Consider the following 16,748-nt stretch of genomic DNA (forward strand, 5'->3'; position numbering starts at 1 on the left):
TACCTTTAATTGAGTAAATTAAAAATGTAGCTATCTGCAAACCACGTTGTCCAAGTTTAGCGACAAAAAGTTGTCTTCCTAATTGAACCTAATTATGTGAAATGTTACGTTAGCTGATTTAGCAGCTCTCAAGAGCTAAAAACATTGATTTTATGTAAAAAACGAAAGCTTGTCTCCGCTATGCATGCATTGTAAAGAAAACAAAAATACATAAATCGTACTAAAACAGCAGAAATATGATGAGTTCATGGCGACCCCACAAAAATTTAAGGCGACCCCACTCGGGGTCGCGACCCATAGGTTGGAGACCACTGCTTTAGTTGATGATTAATAAAATGTAATATAAAGTAAATCTACTTATAAAAATTGTACTTAAGGTGGCATTGTGTTCTAAACCAGTGCTCCGCAACCGGTGTGCCGCGAGACCATGCCAGGTGTGCCGCGACGTTCTTGGAGAACGTTGCGTTTTTAAGGACACTCTTCAATAATTATAATCAGTCGAATAAGTCCTAAGTTCATGGGAATACGGCCTAAATGGACAAAATAACGCTTGAACTGTAGGGAGAGTGTATTAGACGACCGGGGGTCATTGGTCTGGCATCGGATGATTTGGTGTCGACGTTTCGACTCCTTTAGTTTGAATAAGCATTGGCTTGTTTGCCCCTGTTTGGTGTTATTGGTGGGTTATGGGTTGGGTTAGAAATTAAGGTATGGTTGGAGATAGGTGAAGTTAGTAATGGAATTAGGGGTGTGGTTTAAGGTCAGCGAAAATATTGTATAGGCCTTATTCTAGCTATTTAGGTCTTATTCCCACGGGTTTAGGACTTTCCGATTTAGACATTTTCACGACAGTTTGATATTATTTTGGTCTTATTGCGAACTGTGTTTTACCTCGAGGTAAAACGTTTTTATACCTCGTTTTTACCTCGAGGTAGTGTTGTTTTACTTTCGATTTATGGATGGAGTCCCTTATTGGTCGATATTTAGGACAGGGGTCGGGAACCTATGGCTCTTTTTGTGACCACATATGGCTCTTTTGATGAACAAATTTTGCTTGCAGAAAAATCTAAGCTATTGTTTCTTAGCATGATCTCAATTAAAACTGGATGCGGCCACGGCGGCTTTCCTTACCTTATTTTACCTATTTTTACACACAGTAGCAAATTTTCGGCGCTTCGCGCGAATTCTATTTGTTGTTAAGGACTGTTATCCCGTTTGAAGGTGTCTCTTATTATCCAAAAGCCCCTATTTTTTCAACGAAACTTTGTAATCAAAGTTGTACAAACTTAGCTTTAAATGAGAACAAAATAAACGGCCCTGCTCAGTTTACTATTTTTTGCTGGATGTTAAAAAATATTATATGGCTCTCATGGAAATACAACTAAGCATATTTGGCTTTTATGGCTCCCTTGGCTAAAAAGGTTCCTGACCCCCGTTTTAGGAAGATCGTAAAATAGCAAAATCAAAACATAAAAAATGTAATACATCAAATTTCCGGCGCGTTCAATCATTAATCGCTCCTTTATCTATGGGCTGCCTAGTATTTTTGCCTCTTTGTGTATTGTTGATCTTCATATATTTCGTAGGTGTGCCGCCAAATTTTATTTAGCTCTGTTGGTGTGCCGCAAGTGAAAAAAGGTTGCGCATCACTGCTCTAGACAAATAAGCCATTTTGTTTAGATCATGACGTTTGTAGTGTAAGACGCACAAAAATGTCTGCATATTTTATGTCTCACAATTTATTAGGGTCATCTTCTCGGTACGTTTCCCGGCGTGAAGATCCGGTCGTAAAAATGTCAAGCAAAAATGGGAAAATATATAGAAAAGGTGAGCGCAGTGGCGAGTGAAGACAACGACGTGACATTAACAATAAAACAACATTAACCAAACGGTAAAATACTTAACAACATATTGCGCCGAGCATGCGCCAGGCGACGTATGACGAAAATATAAAATATTTTTTTATCAGAACTAGAAAAAAGCACGCACACGAACGTATAGGCACTTCAACAAAAACTTCGTCTCGGTTTTTATAAATACACTGTAACTCGTTTTTAATGAAAAACGGCTCAAAAGTAGACTCCGGGCTGTGACCGTTGCAGTATAATGAACTGTCCGTGGGATGCTTAAGTCGCATTGAGCGAAAGCAGGGCGGTAGCACTCAAGCACCGTCATTACGCCAAAGTTGGAGTCCTTCTATCTTGGCTCTTTCCGTTGTCGGATTGCGCATTCGTCTTCCCGTCCCGAAGGCGTTTCCTGTCGGGAATTGCTTTCCGTCTTTGCTGCCGGTGAGTCCTATTGCTGTCACAGACAGGTGTAGTTGGTCATAGGCCTGATGCACTCGGCACAATGAACGCGACAGCACCAGAAGAACTTGCAGTCACACGGCTCCTGCTTGGTGTAGTGTTTCGTCTTATGCGGCCGGTTGCAGCACATCTTACCGCACTCCCGCTCGCTTCCCGGGTCCCTTGCGTCGCATTGACGGCCGCGCGTGCCGAAAACCCCGATACGGTCATCGCGCTGGCAAAACGACGGCGACGACTTAAAGTAGACCAGGTCGCTGGAGCGCGGCTTCTTGTTCTTTCCCTTCTTCAGTTTCAGGCCGTTCGGTTTCTTGCGCTGGAAGTCCTTGGTGGCGACCACTCGCTTGGCGCTGTTGTTGTACTTGTTGTACAGGATCGAGCCGACCTCCCTGAACGTGGGCAGTGTGTCCCAGCAGATACTCATCGTGCACGAGCCCGACACCCCGTGGCAGCGGCATTTGCGCTTCATCTTCTTCTGGATTACCTAAGGCAAAGTGGGAAATTCAGTTTAGGGTTACTTGAATTTTCCAAATAATCTCAGTTCGAGTAGTTACTATATGTTTGCCATGGCTTAAGCTGGGCCATCAAAATCTCTCAGCTAAAATATGTTTTTTGGTATTTTTCTGTGCCGATTATTTATTTACTCTTTTCTAAAAAAGGTTTTCTAAAAATATATCTTTAAACTGCGAACTACTTGTTTCAAACTACTAACTTAAACTTTTTATTATGCCGTTTTTTATATAAATAAAACCAGAAAAACTTGAACCACGTCCTTAATAGGAACAAAACTATTACAAAAATCCATTGCTCACCCGCAGTCCAACGTGGTAGTTGTGCAGATTCATAAACGACCGCTCGGTTTTCGAGATCTCCCGGGCCTCCATAAACTCGGTTGAGTACTCGAGGCCGTTCTCGATATCAGCCGAGCATCCGCCCCACCTCCACACCCTATAGGCTTTCCGGACCTCGGTTGGAGCGCTACGGACCGGGGCCCTTCGGTACCGGAAAGAGCTGCGCCGCTCATCGCACCCGCACCCACTAAATATACAATGAAAATGCCGATTCACTCACGTGCAATAAAACAACGTAAACAATGCACAGAAAATTCATTCTCACAAAAACGATCAACTTTAGTTTTACAACAGCTTTATTGAGAGACAACATCCTTATTACAGTTTAGCATTTAGCTAGTTAACTTACGGGATTTCCCCACGACCGCAGGCGGTGACGAACGCGTGGAGCACTCCGGCCGATTTTATTGCGCTTTCAAACGCTGCCTCCTTGGAATCTAAAAGAAAACAAATCAAGATTAACTACGTCTAATAAATATCGTTATAAAAGGTTACGTAAAATTGCATTTTTGCGACTTAAGGCGCCTACAAATGTTAATTGGATTTGTCTTGTCTGTTGCATCCCTCCTCGGTTTCGTTTTCATCTATATATGTACACAGCGAAACGAACCAAGCACAAGTGCTCGGTACAACAATCCGTTTGTTTCCCGATATATTTGTGTGCTAAACCGTCGCCGTGACAAGCTCGCGTGCCAATCATCTAAGCAGGGGAGGACTAAACCTATTCAGCCGTCTCAAAATCGAAACCGGCCCATCCACAGGGTCGGGATGCGCTTGACTGCCACCGTGCGGCAGGCGATGACGCAGAATACGTGCGAATGGCCCAGTAACCCATCGGGCGTTGGTCACATCAGACCAAAGACGAACGGGGTGGCCGTTGAAAGCTGAAAGACGTCCCGCCACCCTTCGTCCATCAATGAGTTGCCGCTCTGTTTGGGAAAGACGATCGTTTTTAGCAACATCTCCCTGGCCGTGTTTGAGGTTGGCGTGCACATTGCACATGTTGCCTGACGAACTGCGGCGCTCCCCCTTCGCCGCGCGCCATCCGTCATTCCACATAGACTCTAATTCTTCTGAAGACTTGAAGAAGGGGCGACCAGGCAGGTGCAGACGCGCGCAGAAAAAATCAAGTTCTGTATTTTGAAAGTCGTACCACAGGCGTGAAATGCATACACGCTTGAAACGCTTTAAGCTTTGCGCAAGCCATCCAACCAACGGTATCGCAAAGAAATCCTGCCCAAGTGACATGAAAAGATCAGAGGGGCTTAAAATGATGAACATACTTTCAACACACTTCGACGGTATGCATCTTTTAATGCACGCAAGGTTCTGTGGTATGGAACCTAAGAATGTTCAACATAGGGCGGAAATTCAAATTGTTGCAGCAGCACGACGTCTGTCGGATACCTGTGGTCGGGTAAAAAAATAGAAAGAGAATCGCGTCGCGATTGAAACGCTGGCTTCGCTTCCTGGCTAAAGACGGTGTGTCATTTTGCTCGTGTCAATCCAAAACTCCAGCAGACGTACAGTTTCTCGTACGATGCCCGGGTTCACGGAAACTCCACCGAGCGTGACTCTATATCAGTCGCAATTGACGGAAAAGCGCTTGCGGATTTTATTGTCCATTCCAGCCATTGGAAACCTTTATATGGTTGTGTTCATGACGTTTGTATGTGGGAGTGCCTTAGTCACAGCTTGCTGTTTATTTCAGGGACATGTATGATGTGCACGAAATAACACAACATAGCAAATGTTAAAGAAACCCCCATTATGACCTTACTAGCATACTAAAGAGAGCCCTAATAAAAACCAGTTCATAAAAGTAAATTAGGTATCCGTTGTTTTTAAATCTTTTTTTTTAAAGGCAGCTTAAAATATATATAGACGCTTTTTATCAATAAAAGTACATTTTTTGTTACAACAAAATTACGCAAACCGAAAAAAGTGCTAATTCATTCGCCCTACCTAGTTTTTCAGCCGCTTCTTTCATCATTATAAAGCAACCACTCACATTCAGAGCAGCCTTGAAAATCGGCGAAAAGATTATGTCGATTATAAAGATGCGTTATTGACAAATAGGCGAAATTCCAGCCACTCCCAAAATCCACACAGCAAGTTTTGTCTGAGCAAAGCTATACACCCCCGTGCCAAGCTAACGCGTCTAACTTTATACGAGCTTATATTGCATTGAACTTACACCTGACCCGTGAAGCTTCCAGTAAACAGAATCAACAGTGAGAAAGGGAAAGATTTGATTTGGCCACCCGAAGGCAGGCGGGAAAGGCAGTTTGCTCAAGCAATTAGCGTCAAGGCATAAAATACAACAACGTTGCCGGCGCAAATGGATAATCCGCGTACAAACGCTCGAACTGTGGAATGATGCAGCGCTAAATTTTATCCAGTTTTCTCCAGTCAGAAATAAATCAGATACACGATCTTGCTGTGGATCAAAAATCGATTTGTGAATTGTGATAGAGAAAAATTCCAATATAATTGTTGTAACTTTAGAAGGGCTGTCGGCGTAAATTAGACCCGGCATGTTGTGGCAACGCAATTACAAACACCTTAAGTTGTAATTGCATGTTAACGTTTAGACAAGCCAGGAACCTTAAGTGTGTGGTCTTTTGAACAACAAAGCCCAACTGAAACAAGTCTTGTTATAAGGTATGCGATCTTCAAAGAGATCCAAGGGATTTTCTGATGTTTACTCTTAGTATTTAGTTTCGAAAAAACGAAATATTCACGCCATTCCATAGCAATCCAATAAAGGTGCAAAGCCTGATGCATTGCTGATTGAAAAGCATATATAAGCAAGGTTACCTTGGCTTCCAAAATACGGTAACATTTCGGATCGCTTTTTCGCGTCACTCGGCACCGCGATTTGTCAACGTCTATATAGTGTTTCCTATCTAGGCCGATTGGGCATCGCCTAGCAAGGCGCCCGCGGTTCCGATAAGGACCCCGTGACGCCGAGTTGAGCAGCCCTTTCCCGGGGTGCACAGACTGCCGCGGACAGGCAGTGCTGGTCTTATCGCAGCCGCGGTTTGATTCGAAACTTTTCGCGACACGAGTTTTGGTGAAAACAAGGCCATTTGGTCGATGCGGACTAAATGGATCGAGGGTGGTATTCGATTTCAAAGTATCCGTCCCCGACTGGGCGCGATAGCGGTATCAGTCAACGATGCGCTTACAACTGCGTGCCTTCGTCGCCCTTACAAGGCTCAGTCGGCACCCGTCGTTGGCGCCTGCGAATGTCATGTTCAGGGTTGCTACAACTCGCCCGTACTCGAACAACGCACACAGCGCTTAAAAGCTAAAGGTTAATAGAAGTTTGATCGACAGTGTTAAGCGAACATATATTTACACTCAATGCAAAAGGGACGCCAAACGGATTTAGTGTTTTGCATTTTAAATTAATAATAACCAAGTCGTTAAAGAACATATTTTTTATAGACCTGAATAAAAATTGGGATGTGAAAAGGAAAACCCACACATAGGTCAATTTACATAAAGTAAACTATCTTTATTCAACAAACTCTATAACTTGGTAATTTAAAATCTACATCAGGAGGAAATATATATAGTGGCTGAGCAATTTAAGAATATACTTATTGGTAGTTACCTATTCCCGACACTAATATTTGAAAAAATTATAAATTTCCCAAATGGCCTTAAGCCACTGTTAATTTTATTGTGAATCTTACGCGCCCACCCAGGATAACGGAGGACCAAGTGCAACACACAGACAACTTATTTTCATACTAAAACTACGTCTACCTCGTGGCACGCTTGACGGGATTCGTGAGGAGCTAATTAAAAGGCCGCACGCTGGAGTATGCCGAATATCGAGGCTTTATTAGATTGACCGGGTGTAGGTAAACAAACAAAATGTCACTCGAAGAGCCACTTTCCATCGTTTGCGACGGCCTTTGTGACAAAATTGATGGGAATTTGTCGGCTTCCTTTCGCTTTCTTTTTGAAGGCGAGCAAACATTTTACGCTCACCTTGACAGGGTAATATAACGGAAATGGACTTGGCTTGTTTTTTGTTGGCGTTCACGGTTAACTTATTAAAAAGGTGAGATCAAGGCCCAAGTGAAACTATACCTCTGTTTAAATCCTCTTATTCGAGTAACACGAATCTGTGATCGGACAAGTCTCTTGCTGTCCTTTACAGTTTAAGATAAAAAAGTATGGCTAAAACCCCAATTCGGTTAATTTTGTAAAGGCATTCTAAAGAATTAAAACTCACGACGGTAACACGTCATGTTAAATGCGGTAACGGGCTTGTTTGCTCTATTTTTTAAACAAAAAAAAAGTAAATTAGTGAAACACGTTATCAGGTAACCAGAAACTTACCGATTCGCAGTTCCGGTTTAAAAATGCCTCCCTTCCTGCCGGTGGTGATGCAGTTCCACCTCTGGTTGCGAAACTGCCACCTGCACTCCGCCAGAGCGATGGCGATCCCGCGGCTCACGGCGATGATGGCGTCCGGGCGCGCCTGGCAGATGGTGATTTGGGGCGGAGTGAGGCCGCGGATTTTGTTGCAGATTTGGATGTTGCCCTGAGCGACCACCGGAGACAGGACTCTGCAAGACAAATGGAAATAAAACTGTTTGAATTACTTATTGTACTGAATTCAAAGATGGCCTCTTCAAGCGACAGCGATTTCTATTACTGGTTCCAAATTTAAACAACAAGGTTCATTGTATTATATTGTCTATGTGAAACTGATTGTAAACCTAAACATTATGGAGGTTTAAAGTCATTTAGCTGATGCGGCTGTCAGCGGTGATTTCTGATAAGCCACAAAACACTGGTCGTTGCGAAAAGGAATGTGAGAATTAAGCTTAGAGAAATCGAGCGATTTTAAGTCAGCCAAATTATTTTTGAGTTCACCATAATTAGCGGCTTCCTAATTGCACGTTACCATCGCTGTACGAAAGCTTCGTGCGAAAGCGCGACACAAGGAGTGTTTCTGTTTGTCTGTTATTTTTAGGCTTTCTAATCGTTACAGGAAAGGGTTGCGAACCCAATACGCAGGGCCGGGGCGCTGCCGATCCAGTTCCTGTTACTTTGGCATATTTTTCAGCATTACGCGAGAATGACGTGTTACTTAGCTAGCTCCCATGCATGTGTCTCTAAACCGTTCGCACGCTCCCTGTGCTAATTGCATACGCCACGCCTGCGCCTAGTGTAGCCTCTCCGGTTGCCGGGAAGGCGACCCCGCTTAGTCTGTGCCGCGGGACTCCGTTTAGGCATTTTCGGTGTCGGGTATTTGCTGGACGCTCGAACTTCGCATTCCTATCCACGCGTTATTGCAACTTTCAGGGCGACGCCGTGACGGAAACGGGAATGGTTCGCACGCCAATCATATTTGAACCGTGCGTTCGTTATACACAGGAGCGCTAGCCGTAAAACTACACAGAAGCGCAAAAAAAGACTTTATGAATAGTTACTACCTGAAAGAAACCTAACGAATCAAAAAAGCGTTAAAGAAATTGCCCACCTCAGAATAGCTTTTCTCATACTGCCAAACTATTAATAATTATAAAATATTCTTCACATATTGGTGTGTATATTGCTGTAGACAACCCATTTATGAACTTGAGTAAATCCCGTGCTGTCGTCTTCACGCTCAAGATAACAGTAACGGTTTGTCCAAGTTGTTTTAGGACAATGTGACACCGCTGCCACATCGAAAAGTTCAAACGAATCCTACACAGCATGTGATCGTAACGCGTTCCCACCTGTGTTTACGCCACATCAAACCGAAGGGGCAACGTGACCCCGCCACTCCCTAGGTATGGGAGAGGGCAACCACTCGCCCCAGAAACAACTTTCCTCTCAAAGTATCTGCATGGACAAGGCGACCGTGCTTGTTGGCTGAAATCCTGGCGCATCGTCGACACGGTTCGGTTACAAGTGGCGGGCATCCAAGAGTCAGATTTCATCGGAAGATGCCGTCGTTAACAAACACTGGGCACTTTCGTCGTCCCTCGAAGGAAGGACGGAGACAGTCAGTTGTAAGGCAAGGCAGGAAGCGAGGGTTGCCAAACAAACCTCGAGACCAAATTGCGGCCTTGACAGGTTCCTGACGATTCAGGAGCGCCGGGAGTAATTCGTTAACTGCATGTTTCGGCGCGTTTTGAAGCGTCTCTCATTGGGCTTCGGGTTACTTTGGCGCATCGGTCGGGTCGAAAAGGCCCCGACGTCGGACAACGCGGCTTCTGTTCGCGAAAAGGGAGAGTCTGTGACCTTGGGCATGCGTTTTCCCTGTGAAGGGGGGATTTTTCGGCTAGTGTGCCCTCATCTCCCATCTCGAGTTGCTAAACAAGCTAGCGGGTTCAAGGCCACATCGCATGGGTTAAAATATCAAACTGCGACGCCCTTAACCTCTCTTCTTAAACTGTCTCTCTCGTTTCTCGGCCGATATCGTTTTCACAATGACAGATTGTGCGTGTTGTAGTATTTTTAACCTCTTCAACAAACACAATGTTACTCAGACGTCTTTGTTTCATTTCAACCAAAGCAGTAAACTATCATCGTCATTGTAATGACCATTTTGCAATTGACTGGGGTTTTGTAACAACAATTTAACTGTAGTATCCATTAAAAAAGTGGTGCTAATCTCAAACTGTTCAAAAGACGTCATATTAAACTTCATAATTCCGACATTCGAAAAACCAAAACTTCCACATGGTTGCTTTTATGATTTTAATCGTTTACTGGACGCGAGGTTATGTTTTGCCAAATGTTATAGCTGACCGGGATATCCCAAGTGTAAATATAATACTGTAGTGTAAACAAACTTATTTCAATATTGGATGTGTTTTGATGAACTGTGATAAACATAAAATCTTATGCCGGTGTCGTCATTTTTTGTGTTCGGTCAAATGTCAGTTCAAAGCGATCGGAGCCGGAGAAAATGACATTTTCATAAATTCTCTTTTGTCGGCGGCGAGGGTTCACATTGTATCGCGGTGACAGTACATAAATGTTGCTTTCTTTTTCGAGTGCGTTCTCTTAATGTAAAACCGACGTGCGACAAGTGTCCCCTTTGCTTTGCGTTGGTCTCAAGACGCGAAAAGTTCGATGCCAAAAGTTGACGGCGGAAAGCTAATGGACTCTCATATCTGACTTTTGTATTGATACTGTTAGGGATGCTTAACATGCATCGAAAACACCACTTGTATTTACACGTTACTATTTCTCGTGATATTATATTCAGGTATTTACAAACAAACAAACTTGTGAGTTATCATCGACCGTAAATATCTCTTAATAATGACAAGAGGTGACATGCGCTAAAATACAACTTTTTATTACTCTTTTGATATGCGCAATAATTGATATCATTTGTGCTGTCAATTTGACTGATTTGGGTGTGGGCCCTGTGTCACGTCAATGGAAAATCAAAGTCATCGCAGTTGTTCGGATTGGGTGGGCCAGATGCTCGTTGTCTTTCTATAGGACCGAAACATCGGGAAAAACAGCTGGCGCAACCCGAAATTAGGGGTGCTTAGGAATCGCGTGATGATGCCTTTACACGAGATCAATCCAGGAAAAAATACGATAAATGACACTGAGCCATTGCTGAGCCTCGAGGTTCGTTTGAGCTTTGATAAAAAGGGCGGCCTTTAAATGGGCCTTTCAATAATGCCCTAGCGTTTGATCTCGCGTAAGGGCGTCGCGAACGGACAAGGCTAATAATTTCAACACCTCGAGCGCGACGCTGCGTAGTTGCGACACATGTAGCTCGATTTAGGAGCTGAACAACAAAAGTGTGCGTTTTTTCGGGGCTTTGCACCACGAAACAAGGCGCCGAAAACTGCAGCGGAGCCCTAGCCCGTTAATGGCTATCCCCGTGCTCTCTGTTTTCGACAACAAATTACATAGCCGATAGGGCGAGTTTGTTTTCTAAATGGCCGGTCTTGAGCCAGTGGGAATATTTCTACGCTTTCTCGTGCTGCGAAAGCTGTAACGATATAATTGTGCTACTTAAACACCAAGTTAGTAAGCCAAATTATGTACAAATCTGAGACGCCCCTATTTATGAATTCTTGAAATGATGAATTTAGGTAATTTAAGCTTTTTCTTCACCTTTAACCAAACAGATAAAATGCACTTTCGGCGCCTATAAAAAGTTCATTTGAAACTATTCTAGTACCTATATGACTTTATAGATATATTAGTTAAAACTCGCAAGTCAAAGTAGACACTTATTTGTAACCAGAAGTGAAGAAAATAAACTATAAACCAAAACAAAGTAAGGTCGAGACACATGCGCAACATACAACTTCATGTTAAAGGCTTATCTTTAGGTATGCCTAACCCCATAAAAAATCGACGTCATATAGAAATAAGGCGTCCTACTCGCGTCAACGCCTGGCATATTACCTCAGCTATATTGCTACAGCAGGGGCACGTGGGGTGATTTAATCCGTTCGATCAACACAAGTGGCCTTTAAAGTTGGACAAAAAGAGTGCACTTACCCGCTTCGTGGATTACGCGCGACTTTTGAGCACGGACAGATATTTCTCGTTACGCTGTGTGCTACTGTTTCTTCTCTGGCCGCACGGAGTTCAGTTGTAAATGCCAAATCACGGTTAAATTTTTACGAATTTCAAAACGTTTGGGAACACGCTAAACTCAACACACATCGGGCGTCTATTCGTGTTTTTCGAAGTTCTGAGAAAGCGTACTAAAGTTGATATCTCAAACAGCCAATAAAATTACTTTACATAAATATTGATATTACTTAAAAGCTGATTCAACTAAAATATTTTTCGCCTGAATTTTTTCAATTACACCGACGAAAAACAAATGATGCATGCCACACAGGTCGCGAACACCGCTTCGCGGTTGCATTCCTACACAAACAAGAACGAGCGCAGCTGGTAGCGGAACAAATTCAACAAGTGCAAATACGCCGGATTCGACTTGGGTGTTTTCAGGCATGCAAAGCTAATCCATTAAGTTATTGGTCAGTGCCGCGCTCCTAATGTGACACTAGTTTGTTTACACCTCTTATGGCAATTATAAATGGCCCGGGGCGCCCATGCTCTAACATCGGGCTCAGGCTTTAACTCGTCTCCTTTGCGTATATACAAATAGCTTCGGCACTAATCCTGGGCTTATGCGTGCACCACTCAGTCAGGGCCCAGTGTTTCGCCTTTTGCGATCACCGTTGCGGTTTCACACCAGCTTCAGTACCCCACTGAATAAAACGCATATATATGGCCATCCTTAAGTCGAAGCGAGTTACCGTTCGGTTAGCAAAGTCCGTAAACGTGCACAATTTAAGTATTATAACCAACTAACTGTTCGCTATTATATTACTGAATAAATCTGAAAAAACATTAATGATTTGAATCATACCGAAAATTGGCTGGCGTGATGCGATTTCGACACCCACACTTTATTGAGAGTCGACGAGTTTTTCGTTCCACGAACTGTGGAACAAATTAGACTCACAGAGCACGAGGGAACAAAACACAACTTGTAAAGCCAAAGGCGACCTGTCGTGTGACGCTATAATGACAGTCACGTGGAAACGTACGCACTTGGGAAAGATGTCAGTGGCTTCATCCGATAATTACGACCAAGCGTCTGCCACCCGTAACATGCAATTTCCGTTTAAACCCGCGGCGCTTCGACAATCTAATGTTGTCCTTGTCCAAAAGCGTTTTGCCCGAACGTCGCTTCTATTTTTGACGGAAGGATGCCCAATTACTCGTATTACAATGGTCGCAAAACGCGGAACAAACCTTTGTCCTACCTGTCCTACCTTTCGCATCACTTGTTAAAACAAATGTAAATGACTTAATAAAGGAATAACTATAAAAAAATGATATTTTTTAAACACAAGTGTAAGTAAAACAGCCTTGAAATTATAAATCACTGTTGAACAACCTTTTAAACAACCCCCTTTTTCATTTCAATATATTTCTCTTGACTGAATGCAACAACTGCAATGTATTGTAGTTAGTGCGGCGTAAAACGAACTATGCCATTTAAAAAAGAATGATACGGCCATGCTATAAATAAAAGTGCTGCTCGTCATACTGTTTGCGTCCTATTTCCTAAGTCTCCTGTGTTGCCGGCTGTTTTGGAGCGTATCAGTTGTACATTCACACGGAAAGGCGCAAACAGAATGTCCTATACACAGCCAACTTTAATAAGGTAAGCTGTATGTAAGAGATCGACGATGTTTTTGTTCTGCTTTAGAGGCAGATAACTATCATAGAAACACTTACATAAGATCAGCGGGTGGGACGAGTAATATGAACTGAAAATGCAGAAGGACAATGATCCGACAATGGCGAGGCATTTTCCAACAGGCCGACGGAGTTTCGCATGTGGATCCTGATTTGCCGTTTCCGGTACAGAAAATTCGTTTATAAGAGGAACACGGAGGCCTTTTAAGTCGTAGTAAACCCTGACTCAAGTCGTGCGTGAATTGGGATCTTCCGCGGACCACGAATTCGGGATTAATCCAGGTTCTTCTGCTTTAGACCAATCTCGGGAAAAATGAACTTCGGTGGGAAGTAAAACTAGCGTGTTGCTGTAAACGTTGCCCAACACAGCAGAAGTAGTGTTTACGCCTTGCTCAGTGGGCGTTCCGTTCTAAGCTGGTCTCTTAGCCTGTGGCTGGTATTTGTAGTGAAAGTCTGCGTTTTTTCTTTTACACAAAGAACATTTACAAGCAACTGGAAACAAAGTTGCTGCTGTTGCCGTGTATTAAGCGACCTGCTAAAGCAACTGCCAACCGGCAACATTCACGATAACAGCTTTTCTAATTTTTAAATCAGCGGAACAGAACAGCTTGAATCATGTGGTTAACGGCAAATTATTGAAACTTAAGGCCTGCGTAAACAGCAAAAACAAATAAGTGGATGAAGACCTGGCAGTTATATGTATACCAGTTATCGTGCACATCTATTTACGTTACATGACGTAGTAGTACACATAAGTTTTGTATTTAAGTCAGATGACATAACTCCCGTGGACGCCATATTTCTGTTGAACCACCATGGCGATCCAAATAACACCGTCACACTCATGTAAGTCTAAACAAACAGCCACAACATGGCTGCCGTGTTCGGGTACGCTACCACGTGTTTACCTTAACAACAGCCTGACACACTTTTGCGTCAACATTCTTGCCGACCTTGTTCAGGCAACGTCTCGCGTCGGCCTATCTGCATCCCTATGGCAACACTAACGTAGAGCGCGGGCCATTACACAACGGTGTGCGTTTGAGCGTCATTTTGCTTGGCGACCAAGTGCAGAGAGTACATCACCTCCGACTAAACAGATTGAGCGTTAACGAAGAATATATAAACGTGCCGTGGAATCTGTGTTATGTTCAACGTAAGGCGATTAAGGCGAATTACGATAAAGCATTAATAGAAGAGACAATTAACTGTCCTTGGCAATGGCTTTGGCGTAACCCTACAACAGTAGTTACCGGCTTCAGACGATTTTGCGACCGAATTTCGACACACGACGCCAACCTAGGCCCCATGAGAAATCCTGGCGCGGTATGCAAACGTAATTGCATGTGCGCAATATTGCACCACATTTGCGCCTGATCGCTTTGTCTTGCTTGGATTTCACTCGTCCCCAGTGGAGGCAAAAAACAACAAAATTGCTTACTAAGCTAGCCCCATCGCTCATTCGCAGTTATGGGGATGGCGGTTTGGCGAATGGCCAGGGCGGGTAAGTTAATTGACGCTGTCGAGCTAAGCCTTGCAGAAACTAAATTTCGATAATTACCTACCGCTTAGGCCTCTTCCCATCGACATAATCCTACTACAGCAAACAAGCTTAACTGGCCTGGCTTCGGGGAAACCGAATGGGTAAAGCATTGGGCTGGGCGAGCTGGGCCTAATCTACATTCTTGTACATGCAGCTTGACACGGCAAGCACGGGTTGATACAACTTCAGCGTGTACACACGCAAACGCGACTAAGATGATACTATCGTTGTTTTGTCTATGCTAGTGACTTTCAGTGATGCGCAACACTGGAGCTGACACGCAGCAAGCAGGTAAGGTATTGAGAAGCATCGGGTTAACTTTGTAAAAACGCGTAAAGTAATCCCTGTCCACAGGAAGAACACTACTGACAACTTGGTACGGGGGGTTTAACGCCTTGCCACCGCGCTACATCGATCTTGCTTTTTAGGAAAGTTTACTTTAAGGATAGTCACCGTGGGTCACTGGGTGGACAAACAATATCGCGTTAGCCAATCAGGCTGTAGTACAAAGAATCCACTTGGCAAACCCGTGAACGGAATGTGTTAAGATACAAACCGACCCAGGGACGTAGATCAACTAATCGAAAATCTCCAAAACCAAAACGTATTTGGGGATTAAACGTTGCTGCTCTGTAACATCCATCTTAATCCAGTGCGAACACTCCCACAATCGGCTAACAAACTAGTTGTCAATTTGCAGCGCCAATCAAAACCGCTACATCTTTAACCTGAACAACCTGCGATTTTTTAAACGTTTTATCCTGAAATCTCCCCCAAAATGTCTGTAGTATTGGTAGACTTCGGAGCTATACATGTTGCTCTTTGTGGATATGTTAAGTTGTAAAACAATTATTTTCATTTAGATGATTGTACGTAGTTTATACTTTACAATCCTTAACATTACTGGTTTTCACAATGACGCACATCTTTGAAACAACGATTTTTCTACAACATGCATCGCTCTATATCCCTGAACAGATGCTGCAATAAACTTGTCTCTAAGCTCATCCAAAAACAGCACTGACTCTTTGCAAGATCGCACTGACGACTTCATTTTGTCACGGGGACAACTCGCTCAAAATGCCGCAACCTGGTCGCAATTGCGTCGGCCCGGGGCTGCAATTGCACGTTAGGCGATTCCAGTCGGCGCACAGCGGACGCTCAACATCGGCTAATCGTCGCTCGCGCTCCTTTTTTCCCCGGATCGGCGCGACCGAAACGCTGTAAGCTGCCGTGCGATTAGCCGCGCGCGTTTTCTTAACTGTTGCTAAACCGGAGGCGGCACACCGCACCCACCGACTAGCCGCCGATTTGCCTGCGCGTAAATCGCGAAACTGGCAAACTAGAATGTTACCTTCGCGCTCGCAAACGAAACGGACCAATCATATGGACATTATCGCGTCTCTCGGATATATTCGTCCGTTTGTGTGTGTGCCGCTATTTTTGTGATCGCTTTGAAATCGAGCCGCACTCCAGCTTGCGACCAACCGTGGGCCTGGGTAAGTGACGTCATCGCTTTTGCCCCCCTCGCCCACGGCATCCCCCGATACGCGATCACACCGCGCTTGTTATTGTTTCGTAATCGGCCTAATTTAGCTCTCGGGGAGTAAGCCGGAAGACAAAGGAATCGCTGTTCGTTCGCGCCTAACCAAAATTATTCCTTATTTTTGGATAACCCGGAAATCGCTGCGGTTAGGTGCCAGGCGAAATGACGTCATCTTACACTGACGACACCCTTCCCCGACCAAGCACCTTCGCACAGGCAAATTACCGAATATCCTTACGTACCAACTGCATTGCCGGGATGGCGACAACGGGCGCCGTTTAACG

At 44.0% G+C, this 16,748-nt stretch overlaps 1 protein-coding gene across 1 annotated transcript; it reads right to left on the minus strand.

Annotated features, from left to right (window-relative positions):
• Positions 1-1,753: 1,753 nt before the first annotated feature.
• On the minus strand, positions 1,754-14,015 carry LOC146164026 (protein Wnt-7b-like). Its single transcript, XM_083381967.1, has 5 exons — positions 13,415-14,015; positions 7,514-7,743; positions 3,504-3,591; positions 3,116-3,341; positions 1,754-2,787 (listed from the first exon to the last, which is right to left on the minus strand). The coding sequence occupies exons 1-5, from the start codon at positions 13,486-13,488 to the stop codon at positions 2,305-2,307; spliced, it is 1,101 nt and encodes a 366-aa protein (XP_083238093.1). The 5' UTR covers positions 13,489-14,015; the 3' UTR covers positions 1,754-2,304.
• Positions 14,016-16,748: the final 2,733 nt, after the last annotated feature.

The sequence above is a fragment of the Ascidiella aspersa genome, chromosome 2 (genome assembly GCF_963924565.1).
Source record: "Ascidiella aspersa chromosome 2, kaAscAspe10.2, whole genome shotgun sequence".
Lineage (NCBI taxonomy): Eukaryota > Metazoa > Chordata > Ascidiacea > Phlebobranchia > Ascidiidae > Ascidiella > Ascidiella aspersa.

What these genes read in the sequence shown, in the direction of transcription:
- LOC146164026 (XM_083381967.1), bottom strand. Translation starts at nt 13,488, where the DNA reads ATGCCTCGCCATTGTCGGATCATTGTCCTTCTGCATTTTCAGTTCATA. An exon ending in GTCCCACCCGCTGATCTTAT is followed by an intron (nt 7,744 to 13,414) that starts GTAAGTGTTTCT and finishes TTTGTCTTGCAG; the next exon opens with AGTCCTGTCTCCGGTGGTCG. An exon ending in TAAACCGGAACTGCGAATCG is followed by an intron (nt 3,592 to 7,513) that starts GTAAGTTTCTGG and finishes GTTTTCTTTTAG; the next exon opens with ATTCCAAGGAGGCAGCGTTT.